The following is a 16,678-nucleotide window of genomic DNA, read 5'->3' as shown; positions in this document are numbered from 1 at the left end:
AGAAAGCCGCCGGTTCCCCCTCCGTGGGGGGCAGCTACCCGCAGAAAAACGCCGAGATCCTCAGCAGTCAGTACGGCATCAATCTCTTCCTGGCCGGGCTGCTGCTCACGTTTGCCTGGGCTGTGCATGCCGTGGGCATCAGCAAGAGCCACCTACTCTCCTACCTCATCACGCTGATGTTCATCCAGCTGCTGTGGATGCTGTGGTACCTCTGCAGGAGCTGCACGCAGAGGAGGCTGATCCGGGACAAGGACAGGCACGCTGGAGCCTGCTGGCTGAAGTGTAAGTACGGGCCGGTAGCACACAGGTGATGGCCACATCCGTGCCATCACCCGTCTCTGCTACCACTTTGTTACCCTCTCCATCCCTACCAGGAGCCATCCTGGTGTTCATGGACTTAACGCACATGCCCCAGTGCACTCTAAAGTAAATATATGCATAAGCTGAACATACTGGGAGATTGTAGGGGAAAGCTGTAGCTGTTTGCTAAATGTCCTCACTTTCCAGCCTATCATCTACAGTGCTGAAAGCTCCCGCACCTTTTTTCCCTTACCAGGCTGGTTTGGCGACACTTGAAAAATAGAATATAGCTTATGGAAGAGGCAATTTTGTTGGTGTCATGCAACACTTGGTGGAATTAATCACCTTTTCCAGACAATATAATGCAACTTACTTCAGGCTAGCACCAGTCAGAAAGGTCCTCAGGTGCTCCCTATACCAACGTATATCAGAGATTCCCATTTACACGTGTGCAGTGATGCCTTAAAAACATCTGGTGTTAGAAGAGAACAAAATCCCTGGCCAGATCAGTTTGTAGATGAGTACATAAAACATCCAAGCAATGAAGCTAAAGCTGGCATTAGCTTGTAGAAAAAGTATGCAAGTTAGCCCAGGGAGTGATGGGATGTGATGGCCCTTATCTACAGAGTCAAGTGCATACTGGGGTAAGGATATAAAGGTTTACGGAGAGAAGGTGGCTGGGGAGCACGTCACAGAGTCCTAGGGACAGGAATGCTGTGTTTCTGGGTCCCAAGGAAAAGGAAACAACCCGCATCAGTACTGTGTAGCGGTAATAGGCAAGCCCAATTTTACCGAGCCTTTTTTCAGTCTTGGCACTGTAAATTATAGCTTGGAAAGTAAGCATGCAAAGTGGAGTGCTGTAAGACAGCTTTTCCAGAAAATATTTCTGTCTTGCTTGCAATGAGACAACAGATCACAGCAGCTAATGAAATATCTACCTGAAAATCCCAAGAACACCTAAAACCTGATTACTTTGGAAAGTAAGGTTGTGTTGTGGAAGTTTAGTTTGTTCTCAGTCCCAGTGCTTGTGTGTCTTTTATTTTCTTTGCAACTGTTAACAATTATGCTGTATGAATTGCTCAGGGAAAAGTCTTTTCTTTTTCCTTAAAGTCTAACATACAGTCATAGTCTGTAGACTCTTTCCTGAAATGTATGGAGTTCATGTACCAACTGTTCAATTGTTCTCCTTGGCTATTCACCGTTTTCCAAAACAATACTCAGCTTTCCGGCATTTTTCATTTATTAGCTTATGTGGCTTACAACCTCATAAAATTCATTAATGCAAGGCTTAATTTGATCCTATTTTGGACCAAGCAATGCTTTTGTTACTCGGAGGGTAGCTTTCTCCTCCTAAGTACGGAATAAATACTGTTTAACATGGGTAAGTACAGCAGGACCCCCTGCCCTTTTTCTTTTGGCACAGCATTCACAGCATTTCGTTTGTCCTACAGGATATCAGGAGTCACAGAAACTTAGAAATAAGATACTGGAATGAACTACTACGTTACCTTATCCATTTCTTTTACAAGCACAGGATGGCTCTTTGTACTTGGTTCTCAAGTGATGCGGCTTCCACCGCTTCTCTTGGATGTCTAGGCTGCAATTCAACAAATTTGCCCTTGGGGAAAGACCTACACTTTCCTATTCTTAGGAGTTTCTTGTAGTTGCAACAATCCTGTACAAGTCCTTTATCCTCTGTTGGTAAAAGGAAACTTATTTGAGGTAAGGAAAAACTCAGATGGCAATTCTTCTGCCAAGATCCCCCTTGCCTTCCTCTGCATCAATGGTTTTGTCATAGAAATCTTTTCTGTGAAAGACTAAAAGTCCAAAAACGAGGAGGGAGGGAGGACAAATTTTCATCAAGTCTTTCCACAGAAAGCTCTTTGCAATTTTTGACTAGCTCTATCAGCTGCTTTTGATGAATACCTCCTTGCTCTCATTGTGAGAGCAAATGTTCATGTATTAAGCACTGTAAAATGAGTATATTTTCATTATTCCCTTCAAACTGTGAATATAATTTTAATAAAAGTGGTGGTAGTTGGCTACCTAGAGCTTTTTACTATGATGAAAAAGAATGACTTAACAAAAACCTCCTATAACGGTGTCTTTGCACATGGTTAACATCGCTAGAAGGATGAACAGTTTACAAGAATTGCTCACAGAAAGGTTTCCTTGAGCGTTTTTGCAACTGTGTGAACCCTAGAGCACAGTTGTCCTCCCACTTGTGTAGTAAACAAAGAACCACTCTTATAGTCTGAATGTGGGAAAAGTTTCAGGGAGAGATTTGCCTTTAGTGAGGTACAGTTATCCTGACCCAAATATTATAATCACAGGGAAGCTTAGGAAGCCCTTTCCTTTACTTATTCCAGGTGTTATTCCCCTGAGTACACTCTCCTGACAGGGAAAGATCTCTCACCATTATTTGGAAGTTCAGCCAAGTAAGCCAGAGAACTCAAAATGAAAATCAATTGGCTTCACAAATGGCTTTATTTCATTACCTTCTCCAGTGGCACAGCTTCTGCTTAAAGCATAGACAGCTAGTCAGCTTACAAAGCTCTTGGTAGACTTCAGCTTGTATGTTTTTACTGCTTGCATTAAATTGTCTATTATTTGAACAATATTTTAAGTTTAGAGTGGCATTTTCGCAACTGGATCATTATGGCTTTTCTTTCTTCTTGATGGTTAATAGAAAGAATTAAGCCAGCACTTAGCAATACTGAAATTCCTGTTCTTGATCCCCTAAGATATACAGGTTTCAATGAACATTTTTTTTAAGTCCCTTTTTTTTTAATAATACAGTACTCAGTAGCAATCATTTCATGTTTCTTTAACTTTCAAATAGAAATAACAAAGCAGTGGAATTATCTTCCTTATTTAGAATTACTGATACATATCTACTATTTGGTATTAGCACATAATGCTGAAGTTTCCATCAGGAAAAGTTAACATGGAAACCATTAGCATACCATATGTATGGTCATTATAATTGTGCTTTGATTTTTGACCAAGCAATTTAGTACAATAATTCTCTTTTGAAGCCCTTAAATATGCATGTTGGACACTGTATATGCTTCCAGCGTGGCCACCTGAGTGATTGCCAGAAGCATCTAGATACCATCTGAAGAAATGAAATAATCAAACACTAAAAGAAATGAGTCATATAAAGTCTTCTAATCCCTGGAGGACAATGGCAAAACTATTGATTTCAATGGGAACAGAGTGAAGCCCACCAAATCTCTGAAGGATGTAAAAGAAACGTGAAGAGGGATACTAAGGCATTAAACCAAAATACTCAATGTGAAAGAAATTAAGGGGGGGGGGATGATGTTTGTTTGTTTGTTTTGTTGTTGTTGGATTTTTTGCCCCCTCAATGGTCTGCTGGACATTGATGTAAAACTGTAAAACGATACAACTGAAATACTGATATTGTGAGATGGAAGCCAGACAGAGTGGAACTACAGTACAGGTCATCTTTGTAAAGACAAGATGCATGAACGGTGCAAGAGACAGATGACTAATCTGTGTTTGCTTTTTATTTTTCTAGATTTAAACCTGAGCCCCTTGCCTTGCCTTGCCTTCCCTCTGCCCATTTCTTCTAGTTAACAAGTCCTTTGAGATCCTCTTCTGCTGAGTCACGCTCATCAGTAATGGAAGCAAGGATGCAGGACTTTTACATTATAAAATACATTTTCTACCCATTTTGCTCTCACGTTACTGCTTCACTAAAGCAGTTCCTCGGGGCTTGATCCTGCACCATGAATTCCTTGGGAAATTACCTTACTGGTGTCACGACTGGGGAATTAAATACCTTTCTAAAATACTCTGCAAGTCAACACATGCACAGCAATTCACTGTAGAGTAATTGTGGAAGATTATTATAGTTTTTTTTCATCAGAAGACAGCATTTTCCTTCTCGTTGAAACAATTATAAAACACGTTAAGTCCATAAGATTGACATCTTTCAGACAAAGAGTGAAATAAGCTGAGTTTCCTGCATACTTTCTAAATAAACCATGAATCACAGACTCAATCATAGAATAATTTAGGTAGGAAGGGACCTCTGGAGGTCATCTAGTCCAACACCTTGCAAAGAGCAGGTCCAGTTACCTCGGGTAAAGTTATTTCAGAAGAATTAACAATTCTAATTTATTTTAGAATCATTTCAATTCTTTAAATAAGAAAGGAAGTGTATTATTTGATCTCAGGAGTAGCCTAGAATTTTGCATTTTGTGATGCCATTTGCTTTTGTACATAATGAAAATGGCACATCTACATAAACGTGGGCTTCAGTCCTATTATATGTGTTAGAAATAGTACAAATTAGCTGACAGAATAAGCATAAATATTGCATAAGTAAAAATGTATGGGATTATACACATGCATGAAGTGCAGAGCTCAGATTTTACATTTTGAAATATGAAAGCAGAAGTAACTTGACATTGTTTTCATTATGGAGAGATTGTAAAACAGAAACATAAAAACCTACTGGAACTCATAACCCTTATGGTTAAAAAAAATTCTGAAGTCTTTTTTTGTTTAATTTTAAAGGATCAATGAAATAATAAACAAAAATACATTGTATTTTTACAATTTATACTTTATCAATATAACTTTAAGAATAAATGTATTATTAAATCAATAAATTATTAAATTAGTGCTATGTTTTATTAACACAATCAAGTGGAACATGTGGTGCTTATAAGGAAGTTGGGTTGTGGTCCCTTATAAAGGGTAAATATTTGTAACAGTCAACACTATTGAAGTTATTTACTCTGTGAGGAATTACAAAGAAAGATTAAGATACTGATGCTGATCTATATCTTAAGGTCCAGTTAAGGTCCATGGATAGATTTTTATCTAGTCTTAATTCAAATAAGACCAAATTAAATCCAGTGGAAGCTTGTTTGAATAAAAGCCTAGAGGGAAAAAAACCCAAGCATACGAAGGCTTTAGAGTTTGGTTCAATAATTTTATTGCCAGTTGCACTTAGTCATATGGGTACAAACCCAATAATTAATAATATACATTGTGTTACCGTATAACTTTCCCGAATGAGTTTGTAACAAGTATTTACATTCCTGAAAGAAAAGTAAAAACAAACCCACAAGGGAAAACATGTATTTTGAAAGTTCTTTAGGATACAAAATATGTATTTGGAGAAACGTATTAGGGTTTTTTTGTGTGTGTGTGAAATAATAGATACAGAAATGGAATCTGTGGTTCCTTTCCAGGAGAGCAAACCGTGCAGCTCATTGTAGCTTTGGTCTCAGGGTTGAAGCGTAACCCCCTGAAGCATGGGGAAGGCATACCAAGTGATTGTGTTACTTCCCACTGTCGAGCTCTTGAGCCAGGAGACTGTAACGTGATTGTTCGGCTCCCCGGAACTGTATAGTTTGCTGTGTGGCTGTATAGAACATTAATTCACACGCTGTATGGCTGCTTCAGTGCTACCGTTACTTGAGAGGCTGCCCTTGAAGGAGCTGGGAGCCTTCTGCAAGGTGCTGAGCGTCTCCAGGTCCCAGCCGTTGATGGACCGGCTCCGCTACGCTGGCGTGCAAGGCGTGTAGGGGATGAGCGTTCATGACACATCGGGCAATTTCTTTCATAAATTAGAAAGAAAGCTTATTACATTGAGTCAATTATCTTCATGAACATCAATCAACTTTTATTTCCCTAAACAGATTTTAGCATATTAGTACAGATTATCCCCAGACACTATAACTGAACATTGACATTTTCTGTTTCATTTGTAGGTGGGATTACGTTATTTGCAGTGATTACTTTAATTCTGGACTCTTTTAAAATTGGATACTACATTGATTTTTCAAACTGCTTGTCACCAACTGAAGGCATTTTTCCTGTTACACATGCTGTGCACACCATTTTACAGGTAAAAGTCACTGGTTGCGGTTTTATATTATATCTGTGTTTCTTAGAAATATCTTTTATCTTCTCATCATCAGTTAATTTTACACTAATTTAAATTCCAAGCATGTCACAGGATACTTTTGAGGGCTAAATTCTCGTGCATGTGTAAATTCAGGCTTTGCAACCTGAAATTGCTCAGCTGTAAAACTCACATGATTTCAGAAAAGAAAGAATCAACAAAGGCTCTCCTATAGCTGAAGTTACATGGTTTTTTTAGTTCAAGTTACATATATAACTTTCAGAATTTTCAGGCTGAAATGAGCAGCTTGGCTAAAGACAATTCACTTGTTTCTGTATGTAGGACTTGCCACACAAGCTCAATTCAATCTCTCTATCCTGATGTTCCGTTGTGGTTAAGGGTGGACGTCTGATACTTCAGAGGGACAAAACCCTTCCCACGGATCTCGCTTTTTATAAAATACTTGCACGTTTTCCCTATACCAAATGAACATGGATTTTCCTTCTAGAAGCATTTGGTTATGCTTACCAGTGGCTGCACAGTAGCAAATGTAGTGACTCTGGTAAAATATTCCAGCTGCTTGTTTATTTTAAGGCTTTGAGTACACATCATATGGTGACATTCCATAGCTGATTGTTTATCACATGAATATTCCTCTGAGCACCTCTCAGCAGATTTGTAGGAAAGAAAGAAAGAAAAAGCCACTCAACTAAAATACTCAGTTGTAGCCAGGTCATTTAATGCACTTTCCAAGATTATTAAGTGATTCAGAAAGAAAAGAAAGATTTTCCTAGCAGTTGCATGTAAATAAGCATTTGAACAACCTACATTTTTCTGCTTTCTGTGACAGAAAAACCACTGAAATTTAAGGAGTAACTCTGACCTTTTCTATCTTTTTTCTCTGAGGATAGAATTCTGATTTAGTTGAAGTAATCTTAATTTCACGTTCTTGTAATAGCCACTTTCTGTGTCTTACAACTTCTTTGCAACCGCTGAAAAACAAACCAAAGAAATTAAGCCTTTTTTCCCCTGTGGATCTGCATGCAGCATTCTTCATTGCATCCAGTGACCCTGAGCTGACAAGGTTTCCAGCCAACATGAACTGGAGTGTGGAAGAAACGGCGTATAACAATGCTGAACAAAGGGAACAAGAATTCTAATTTAAATTTTACACCACACTATGTTGCTGAATTTATCATCTACTTATCTTAAAATAATGAAATCTTGAATGTTAGCCTGAGCAGTCAAAAAGTAAAAAAGTAATTTACCAGGTACCTCTTACCTAAGACAAATCTTTTCATGTCTTTGAAACACAGGATGAAATTACAGCAGAGAACGTCCCTAATTATGTGTCATCTAAAAAGCGAAGGATTTGTTTTCTACAGAATATGTGTTAGATTCTGTTGTATTTTACTCTAATGAGGCATCCTGCACCTTGTGCAAGCAATGAACGTACCTGCCCTTCCAAGACAGGCTGTGCCTTACGCTCCTTCGCAGGCAGAAGCCTCTTTTGGCAATGAGTACTCTGTGAGCAAAAAATTGCGTTTTATGCTATTTCTTTACCTTACTGACTTTTCTGTTCCTATTTCCCACCACTTTCTTGAGTCTAATGTCTGAACAGATCTTCAAAACTTATGTTTATTTTTAAATTTTGAAGCATGCTTTCACATATGCTGGTAGATTGTACTGCATCTATCCCAGAATGGGAAGTTGAACATGGCATTAGATGAGACCAAGGTGCTAATCTCAGTTTGATTTCACAACCTCCATGATACTGTAGTCTCTACACCTGGGCTTTTACAGTGGTCACACTTCCTTTTGAAAAACGCTTCATTAGAGGAATGAATGAACGTGTTATTGCTGGGTGGTGTAGGCGACCCAGAGAGAACTGCATTTTCCTAGCTTTTTTAAAAGTCAGATACTGAATGTCTTGGACAACACCAGCTGTGGTGTAGGGTGTCTACATTAATGGGCACAGTGGTGAAATGGACTGCCAGTTACTCTAATTGCTGAAGAAGGTCCCAAAGTTCTTTGCACTTTGCAGGCCATTTCTGGAACACCAAACCAGTTCAGGCTTCTAAGAGCCTGAAGGCTCTTAAAAGCTTGCCTTAAACCAGGCAGGCTTCTAAGAGAAACCTTTTGGATCATTTCTCTCCTGATAGTTAACCTACTGTCAAGTTCAGTATCTTGCGTGCTATTCTGAGTAAATAGCATGCCCAGTTTCACCCTAACATCCCTGAGGAATATTGGTATTGTTCTCCTCGCACTTCCCAGCACTTGGAACCGGTTTTGTATCAGCAACAATCTGTATCCTGAGCTTTCCATTATGTTCCCACAAACAGAGATTCTCACTTTTAATACTCCTTTCCCCTTTGCTTGCTGACTCAACACTGTTATCTCTCTCTCTTTTATTCTCCGGCTTGAGCTTTCTGCGCCATGCCTGAGTGCAACCGCATGTGTTCCTAATGCGGTTGTCTCTCAGGCTGATAGTACAAACTTTTCTCGTGCTTCCTGGGTGTCCATTGCTTGATTTATTAATCAACTCTGTATCCTTTCACTTATCTCTCTCGCTCCATAGAATTTCGTATATTTAATAAATTATTCAAACTTAGCATCACCATGCCCTGCAGCAATCATACTGCTGTCCACGGCTGGTAGCTTTATTTCCTTTGTCATTGAAATAAAAAGATACAGATGCAAGATATGTTTTGGTGAGTCATACTGACACTTTCTGTTGTCGAGCCACTGACTCTGCATATAAGAAATCTTAGGTTCATCATGCCAGAGAGCTTCTGTGTGAACATCAGAGAGATCAAGACTTATTTCACATGTGTGGAGATGGAGCTACCTCGGTTTAAATCATCAGAGGATATAATCATCAGTGTTTCCGTCTACAGGTGCACTTTCCTTTTTGTGTCGCACATGCTCATTAGTGTAATGACATTTCTCTGTATTCCTTTCATTTAGGTGTACTTTCTTTGGTGTCATGCAAAGGATATCATCCAGTCTTTCAAAACGCTTGAAAGGTAAAGTGGATCTGAGCCTCATCTGGCATGCTAATAGGTGTAGGTCTGCACAGTGCTTTAACATCTACAGTTTTACTGTATGAGGGACATTGAAAACTTAGAGAGTTTGTTTCTCCTCTTAATTGTGTTAATATAAATAAAAAGTAACTCCATTTACCCAAATGAGAAGATAATCATTAGTCTGAATTATTTTTTTCTTATTTAAGCTGTGCTTGTATTTTATAATATACAATAGTGACAGAATAAGTGTATTGTTCTCATGAGAGAGGGAAATGGGCAAGCTATAATACCACAGTGTCACCTGGTTTTTTTGAAGGAAGGAAGCACCATGTATGTGTCTTAGGACTATGCACTATATTGTGCTTGCTTTCTTTAGCTACTGAAAGGGAATCTGTGTCAGCAGCCTGCAGTCAGTGCAATATATCTGGGGTATTTTATATTGTTTTTTTTGGAAAGGACCTTTTAGAACTAGATGCAGATATGCAAATTCACTGGGAAACACAACCTCCCTGGTGGTATCCCATACACCCAAATCAGTAAGGGTTGTGCACGTTTCTGACACCAGAATGTGGTTCTCACAGCGTAACTGTTGTGTCCTCCGAACAGCCGAACACATAAATTTCTTACAGCAGTGAGAACTAGTCTTTCAGGCAGCAGAGCCTGCTCTGATGTATTTTTAGTTTTGTGAGAAAGTGGATTAATGTAGATTATCTGTACTTAGAACATAAACAGACATGGTAACTTTTAAAAAGTTCATCTCAAATTATCTATGAGCTGACCAGTTTCTAGAGTAAGTAAAAGAACTTTACTCAGAAACATAATTTATGGAGAAGATTCTTCTTTTGTTTTGCTCTCTTGGGTAAGTTTTCTAGCCTCATGCCAGTGAGGAGAGAGATCACAGAAGGCTTTGCAATGTCAGCTGGTGAAATCAGCTCTGTTTAGAAGTAGAATTTAAAAAATCTCTAACTGCAAGTCTATCAGTGAGAACAGTGCAGTAATAAAGAACTGTTTCTTGGTGAAGGAACATTACCAGCCTCAGGTGCAGGAGAAAAACGCCTGGCTTGTCAGAAACCAGGAGTCTCAAAAACACGTGGAGACCTACCCTCACTGTAGTCTGAATGGGATAAGGCCCTCTGTTGGCTTCAGCTCTCTCCAGGAGACAAAATGCACGGACTAGAAGTTAGAGAAGGTGGTGATATCTGTGAAGAAAGACCAGTCACAGTGAGTACGAAGGAGCACCGCAGAAGGCTGTGAAAGACGGCTTGCAAAACGATCCACCCTGTTCAGCCTGTTCAGTCACTGTCATTGACATGAAGCTTGTCCAGCCCAAAGAATGATGACCTTCAAAGGTCCCTTCCAACCCAAACTATGCTATGATTCTATGAATAACAACCATCACATAAGAGAGCATAACAAATGATAACAGCATGCTATTAATGATTTAATACATTAAGCCATCGTGTTTCTATAAAATTTTGGAAGTCTAACATTGATTGTGCTCCACTGAGTAACATCTTTAGAGTTATGATTTTATTTTCCCTGTACTGACAACTAAATAGTGCCACATAGCATGTCTACAGAAAGTTAATCCTTTTTATTTAATGTATCTGGAGGTATATTCTGTGCAGATTCCTTCAATAATTACCTTATTTTGTAGGTTTGGGGTTATCCATTCTGTGTTCACAAATTTACTCCTGTGGACAAATGGAGTGCTAACAGAGTCAAAACATCAACTGAATGAACATAAGGAAAGACTAATCACGCTCGGTTTTGGGAACATAACAATAGGTAAGCGAAAGCGTTGGTACATTTTGGAATTCCTGCTCTAACACGCTGTCATACAAAATACTGCGTCACTGTAGGATGGAGCTGGGTCATTCATGACTATGTCAGCATAGTCATTCCTGGGCAAATGTTAATGAGCTGATACATAGGCAGTTCAGATCATAACTAAAATGTTATGTGATTGCTGTCATTATCATATATGTGATTCAGGCCATAGTTTTCTGTTTACTCATCTCCGCTTTGGATGAGGTCCAGAAGAAAAAAAATGCTGAAAGCTCCAAAAAAACAAAGAGATTTTAAAAAACATTTTATTTGAGGAGTAACATCAATGAGAAGCCCCTTTATTAGTAAATCATAGAAGTAAATTGAACATAGCAATGTAAAAAACAGAGTTTACTATTTTGTAAGTTATTCATAGCAAAACAAGCGTGGATAATCCTGCAAATCCTTCCCAGGAGAGTGGTTACATGTGGCATGTGGTCCTTTGGGATTCAGTAGAATGGCTTAGAGGGATAGGGGTTATTCATTAGTGCTGCTTTACAAGACAAGGATTTTGCTCTAAGTGGTTCTTTTTTTATAACGAACCATTTTCTCCGTTGGTAAGATGATGCAAGTTATAGTCAACAAACATTGAGTATAACTGCTGGGGGTGCCTTCCGCTTTCAAACGCCACTGAAGCATGGGAAAATTAGGAGTGCTTCACTTTAAAGAGGAAATAAAAGTTCTCAGCAGCTATAAGTAATTTTCTTTCCATGAAAACTTATTGGTATAGCTGATAAATTTTTATTGTGTTCACTAGGGAAAAGACAGACAGTGTTTGAAGAGGAAAATGTATGTTTTCCTACCCAGTGAATTCAATAGTGCCTATATCCTAGACATTCCTGATTTTGCCTCTACAATGCCAAATCCTGAACTAATTTCTTTTTTTGCCTGTTTATAGTCTGTATAAATGGAAAGATTTTAGGCATTTTTAATTATTCCTGCCAAAGTTCACATATAGTGAAAACTTAATTTAAAAATCTGTAAAATAGTATTTTCAGTATAACTCTGTCTGAAAATATGCCCACAGTTTTACATCTATTTGCAAATGTTACCCGTCAGATGTATCTGTGGAAACTATCCAGTTTCCATTAATAATCAAGTATCTGAATTGATAGTTCAGAGATTCTGTAATCATGGAGCATTAGTAGAGAGCAGGCAAGTCACAAGTTAGTGGCTCTTCTTGATATTTCCTCTTATTAAATAGAAGCAGTTTCCTTATGTTATTTCCTATTATTCTGCTGACAGAATTGTTACACAGTTATGCATAGTCAGAAATAACATCTGAAACAAGGGGGAGTGAAGTAGTGATCTGCAAGACAAGTTTGGCATTAACATACAATCAGCTGCAAAAGCAATCTTTCTTCATCTCTTAACAGTGTGTGCTTGAGACATAACAATACCAACTTTCTCCTCTTCTAAAATTATAGAAAATAAAAGAAAAACTTTCAGACACAAATCTAAGATCAGCGCCTAAAAATGTGCTCTTCAGCATGTGTTTTATATATTTATAAATGGACACATTGTGAAAATAGGCATTTTTTTCTGACACTGTGGAAATTTCTGATTTCTGAAATTATTGGCTTAGGTTATAAATGCACATTAAATACACTTATTTTACAAATATGACCAATTGTTCTTTGAGATGCTTGAGGGGTTTACAAGGTAGGTAACTGCACAGTAGAGAGATCATGATTTCATAGGTTCCTCTCAAAAGGAGAGGATTGATTTTTAAGGTTTTTTTTAACCTTGAAACTGTACTGGGGCATTGAGTGAAAGTATCTGTGGTTTATTTCACCTCTTTCCTAGACATAAACAACTTTTTAATGAAGTGGGTTTGGTATTAGAAACCACGCTAGTGTAAATAACTGATAAAAATGAGAGTAGCACTGAGCCCTTGCCATGCTAAGCTTGTTCTTGATCTGATCCACAGATCCCCGGGCTTTTATAAAAGCCTTCTAAGCTGAAGGGCTGAGGACTCAAAGCCCTGGGGATCTTGCATTTTCATGTTACAAAAAAGTATTTTTACCAAGACCCTGCAGAAGTTTGGTGCACTTTGGTGCAGCATTCGTTCACGATGTGATTATTGCTCAGTGGCTGAGCAGTGAAGTCAGAGACCATACCTTAGTGCATGTGCAAAAGCTTTGTTAGGTTAATGACTTCAATGATGAAACCTTTTCTTAGGTGCCTAACTGTGTATTGTTTGACTGAAATTTTACCTTTTATGTTTCATTATTTTATTTATGTTTTGTTGATTCACTTTAAATGAGAAATCCTTATAATGCACATAACTAATCTCTTCCTCTTCTTTAGTTTTAGATGATCATGCACCTCAATGCAATTGCACAACAACAACTCTCTGCTCGATATTTTCTCAAGGAATATATTACCTATACCCCTTTAATATAGAGTACCACATCCTAGCATCCACGATGCTCTATGTCCTGTGGAAGAACATTGGCCGCAAAGTCGAACATCATCAGCAACACAAAACTCCATTCAAATTCCACGGCATAACTGTTGGAATGGTTTTTGGACTGATTGTGTTAACTAGCACCATAGCCATAGTTGTTGTGTACTTAATTCAGATTGGACGTTCGAAAGTCAAAAGCGAGTTAGCTCTGACTATGTTTTACTTGCATGCTATCTTTGTATTGGCTCTGATGTGTACAGCTGGAATCGTTGCCCTTCTAATCTACAGGCTGGAAGAGAGATCGTTGGATAACTCAAAAAATCCTGCTCGGAAACTTGATGCAGAGCTGCTGGTGGGCACAGCTGCAGGGTCCTGGCTCCTCTCCTGGGGCTCGATCCTCGCCATCATCTGTGCCCAAGCTCATCCAAAATACACGTGGTATAACCTGCCCTACTCCGTCCTGGTTATTATTGAGAAATACATTCAGAACCTCTTTATCATTGAATCCATACACCGTGAGCAGGAAAAGGCGAACGACGATATTAAAACTCTTCGAATAGTGACTGTATCTCAGGGGAGCACTTTATCGCTTACCCCCTCCTACAAGGAGATTTACAATGGCAGAGCCGCTCGGGGCAGCGGGGAGGTACCCTGCCTGTTTAAGGGCAGTATCTGTGGGAGAGAAAATGATGGTGGTGGTCGTGCCAAAGAAGAAATGAGTCAGGAAAATAGTTCGGCCATGCATTCAGCCTCCGATTTCTCATTTTACAGTAGAAACTCAGTTACTAACAACAAGAGGAGAATTCTGAAGAACATCGCTGCATTTTTATTCCTCTGCAACCTTTCGGTAAGACATTTTGAACATAACTCACAAGTGAATACCCGAAAGCTTCCCAACCTTTCAAGCCTGATAAGTATATTAAAATTACATGGTTCTGTAGTTTGTAGCAAGTAAATTTTACTTCTTCTGGAAGGATAAGTGAATATGCCTTTGGGGATCAAAGTTTATTTAAACGTGGAATCTGGCAGCCTAGGCTTGTTTTAGTCACAGTACAAAAACTGTAGCAGCAGCGGAAGCTGACACCCTCTTCCACCAGTGTGCCCCAACAGCAACAAGGAGAGTTTTCCTAGGGATTTCTGAAACCAATTTGCAGTGCAGTGGGGTCACAGTCGTTAAGGGCTAGTGGCTCGTATTGCTGGTGATTAATATTGGCCTTGTGTTCTTTCCTTGCAGCTGTGGATACCACCGGCATTCGGGTGCCGCCCGGAATATGACAATGGACTGGAAGAAATAGTTTTTGGCTTTGAACCCTGGATAATTGTTGTGAACCTTGCAATGCCTTTTTCTATTTTCTATCGGATGCATTCAGCTGCCTCACTCTTTGAGGTCAATTGTAAAACATAGATCATATACGGTCCCTCAGTGAACAATTGATTGAATAATTAATTAAATAAATAACAGTTGAATGAGTGGATGAATGAATGAGTGAACGTAGCAACAGCTGCTCAATAAATACAAGAGTCAATAATTATTTTTAAAAGAAGGGACCATAGCTAATAGCATGTAATTTTTTTCATTTTTCTCCCACATATTTTCTTATGTATGGTGTTATCTATCGTATAGGTACACTTTTCAGAATCATATTAGTGTTAATATGGTTAACACTACATAGTAAAGTTAATTTGATCTCATTAATCTCTGGTTTAGTCATCTGGGATTTGTCCTCTATATAATTTGTATTGCTTTGTTTTCATTCATTGTGGCTTGTGAAAGGGGTTAAAAAAAAAAAAAAAGACTTAGGAGGGAAAATCCTGGGAACAGCTAAACTGAGTGATGCTCCTGAATCACAGAGATACTATGAAAACTCCAGCTCTTAGTGCCTAGCTATGTTTATACAGTAAAACCTGAAAACATTTGCTATTTAGTTGGGATGTGGGAATTATTTTAAACTTCCTGAATAATGATAAAAAAATCAATATAAAATTACTATTTTCTTAACTACATAGCAAGAAATCCAAATAAATAACGTGTGGTTAGGTATCATGCTATATATAATTTCTTCTGATAAAATATATTTCTATTAATGCATCCCCCTTGTCTTGTGTTTACTATATGACATAACTGAGAAATAAAGTTAGTCCTTTCACTTGATTCTTTATCCACACATCCTTGAAATGTTTTAAGAGAGAAAACTAGTCTTACAGCTTATGTTTAGGTATATATGTTCTGTTGCCAGAATGATACGTATTCCCTGTACAGTTTTTTTTATGAGCTGCTAATTTCTTTGTAGTTCAGTCTGCCGCTTGGAAGACAATCATACGTCTTCGTACAGGGATGCCGTAAAGCATAGGTGGTGGCTCCAGAAATCTGGAGGCCCCTTGGCTGAGGGTTTTATGGGCATGGTTTACAAGCTGTTAGAACATAATCTCAAATCGCTAGGGTATTTAGTTGCCTGGATTCTCACAGAAAGCAGTGAAAAGTTGGGTGCCAGAATATTCTTAGGATCTGCACCTCTAAGATCGAAAGACTGGAGCGATGACCAGAGCACCAAAAGGGAGCGACAGATCAATTACTAGATAGCCCTTGCTAACTCATTAATGATCTAGCCCTAAGTCTGGTGGGTCAAAGGCTGCAAAGCTTCAGCCTCTAGTTCCTAAAAGGTCAGTTATACAGTTGTGTCTGCCGTCTGCCTGAAAGCAGTCACATTTCTGTGTGCGAGAGGTCTGCTGCTGGGACAGATTTCGGCTGTCTTGTCCGCTTTCACACATCAGAACAAAAATTTTGGCTTTGTACCACTAGATGGCAAACACAGACCATTCGATAAATTGCCCGAGTCCTTCTAGGAGTTGCTTCACCTCATAATTAATCTTCAGTTCTATTTCATGGTCTACACAGCCATAACCTGCCTGGGAATTTTTGCTACCTTCTTTACCTGTTGCAAAACCCAGATTAAGTAAAGCAACTTTCAGATGAAGTCTCGGGTCACGTCTGAAACAGATGAACCATCAGCGAGGCTGAGCATGAGAACTCTGTTCCTGCAGAGCAATTTTGGTTGTTGGATTTTGAGTGGTTTTTAAAAGCGTTACCATCTGATCACATGGCTGTCATCTCTGCCTTTCTCTGGGGCTGCTTGTCATGCTCTTTTAGCACACCTCTCTTAGTGCTTGCGTTCATTCTAGGCAGTAACATCTTTCCCCTTGAACATGGTAGCTTGATCTCACCTACTT

The 16,678-nt window shown here is 38.9% G+C and overlaps 1 protein-coding gene across 1 annotated transcript; it reads left to right on the top strand.

Annotated features, from left to right (window-relative positions):
* Positions 1 to 5: 5 nt before the first annotated feature.
* Positions 6 to 14,844, top strand: OTOP1 (otopetrin 1; the record flags this gene model as incomplete). Its single annotated transcript, XM_010296987.1, has 6 exons — positions 6 to 282; positions 6,054 to 6,190; positions 9,155 to 9,213; positions 10,871 to 11,001; positions 13,351 to 14,297; positions 14,685 to 14,844. Coding segments are annotated over 6 exons (1,711 nt in total), but the record flags the coding sequence as incomplete, so codon positions are not given.
* Between the last annotated feature and the right edge of the window lie 1,834 nt (positions 14,845 to 16,678).

Source organism: Phaethon lepturus, unplaced genomic scaffold (genome assembly GCF_000687285.1).
Source record: "Phaethon lepturus isolate BGI_N335 unplaced genomic scaffold, ASM68728v1 scaffold45181, whole genome shotgun sequence".
In the NCBI taxonomy this organism is placed as follows: domain Eukaryota; kingdom Metazoa; phylum Chordata; class Aves; order Phaethontiformes; family Phaethontidae; genus Phaethon; species Phaethon lepturus.
Note: the sequence above shows the minus strand (reverse complement) of the source record. Positions and strands in the feature narration are given on the sequence as shown.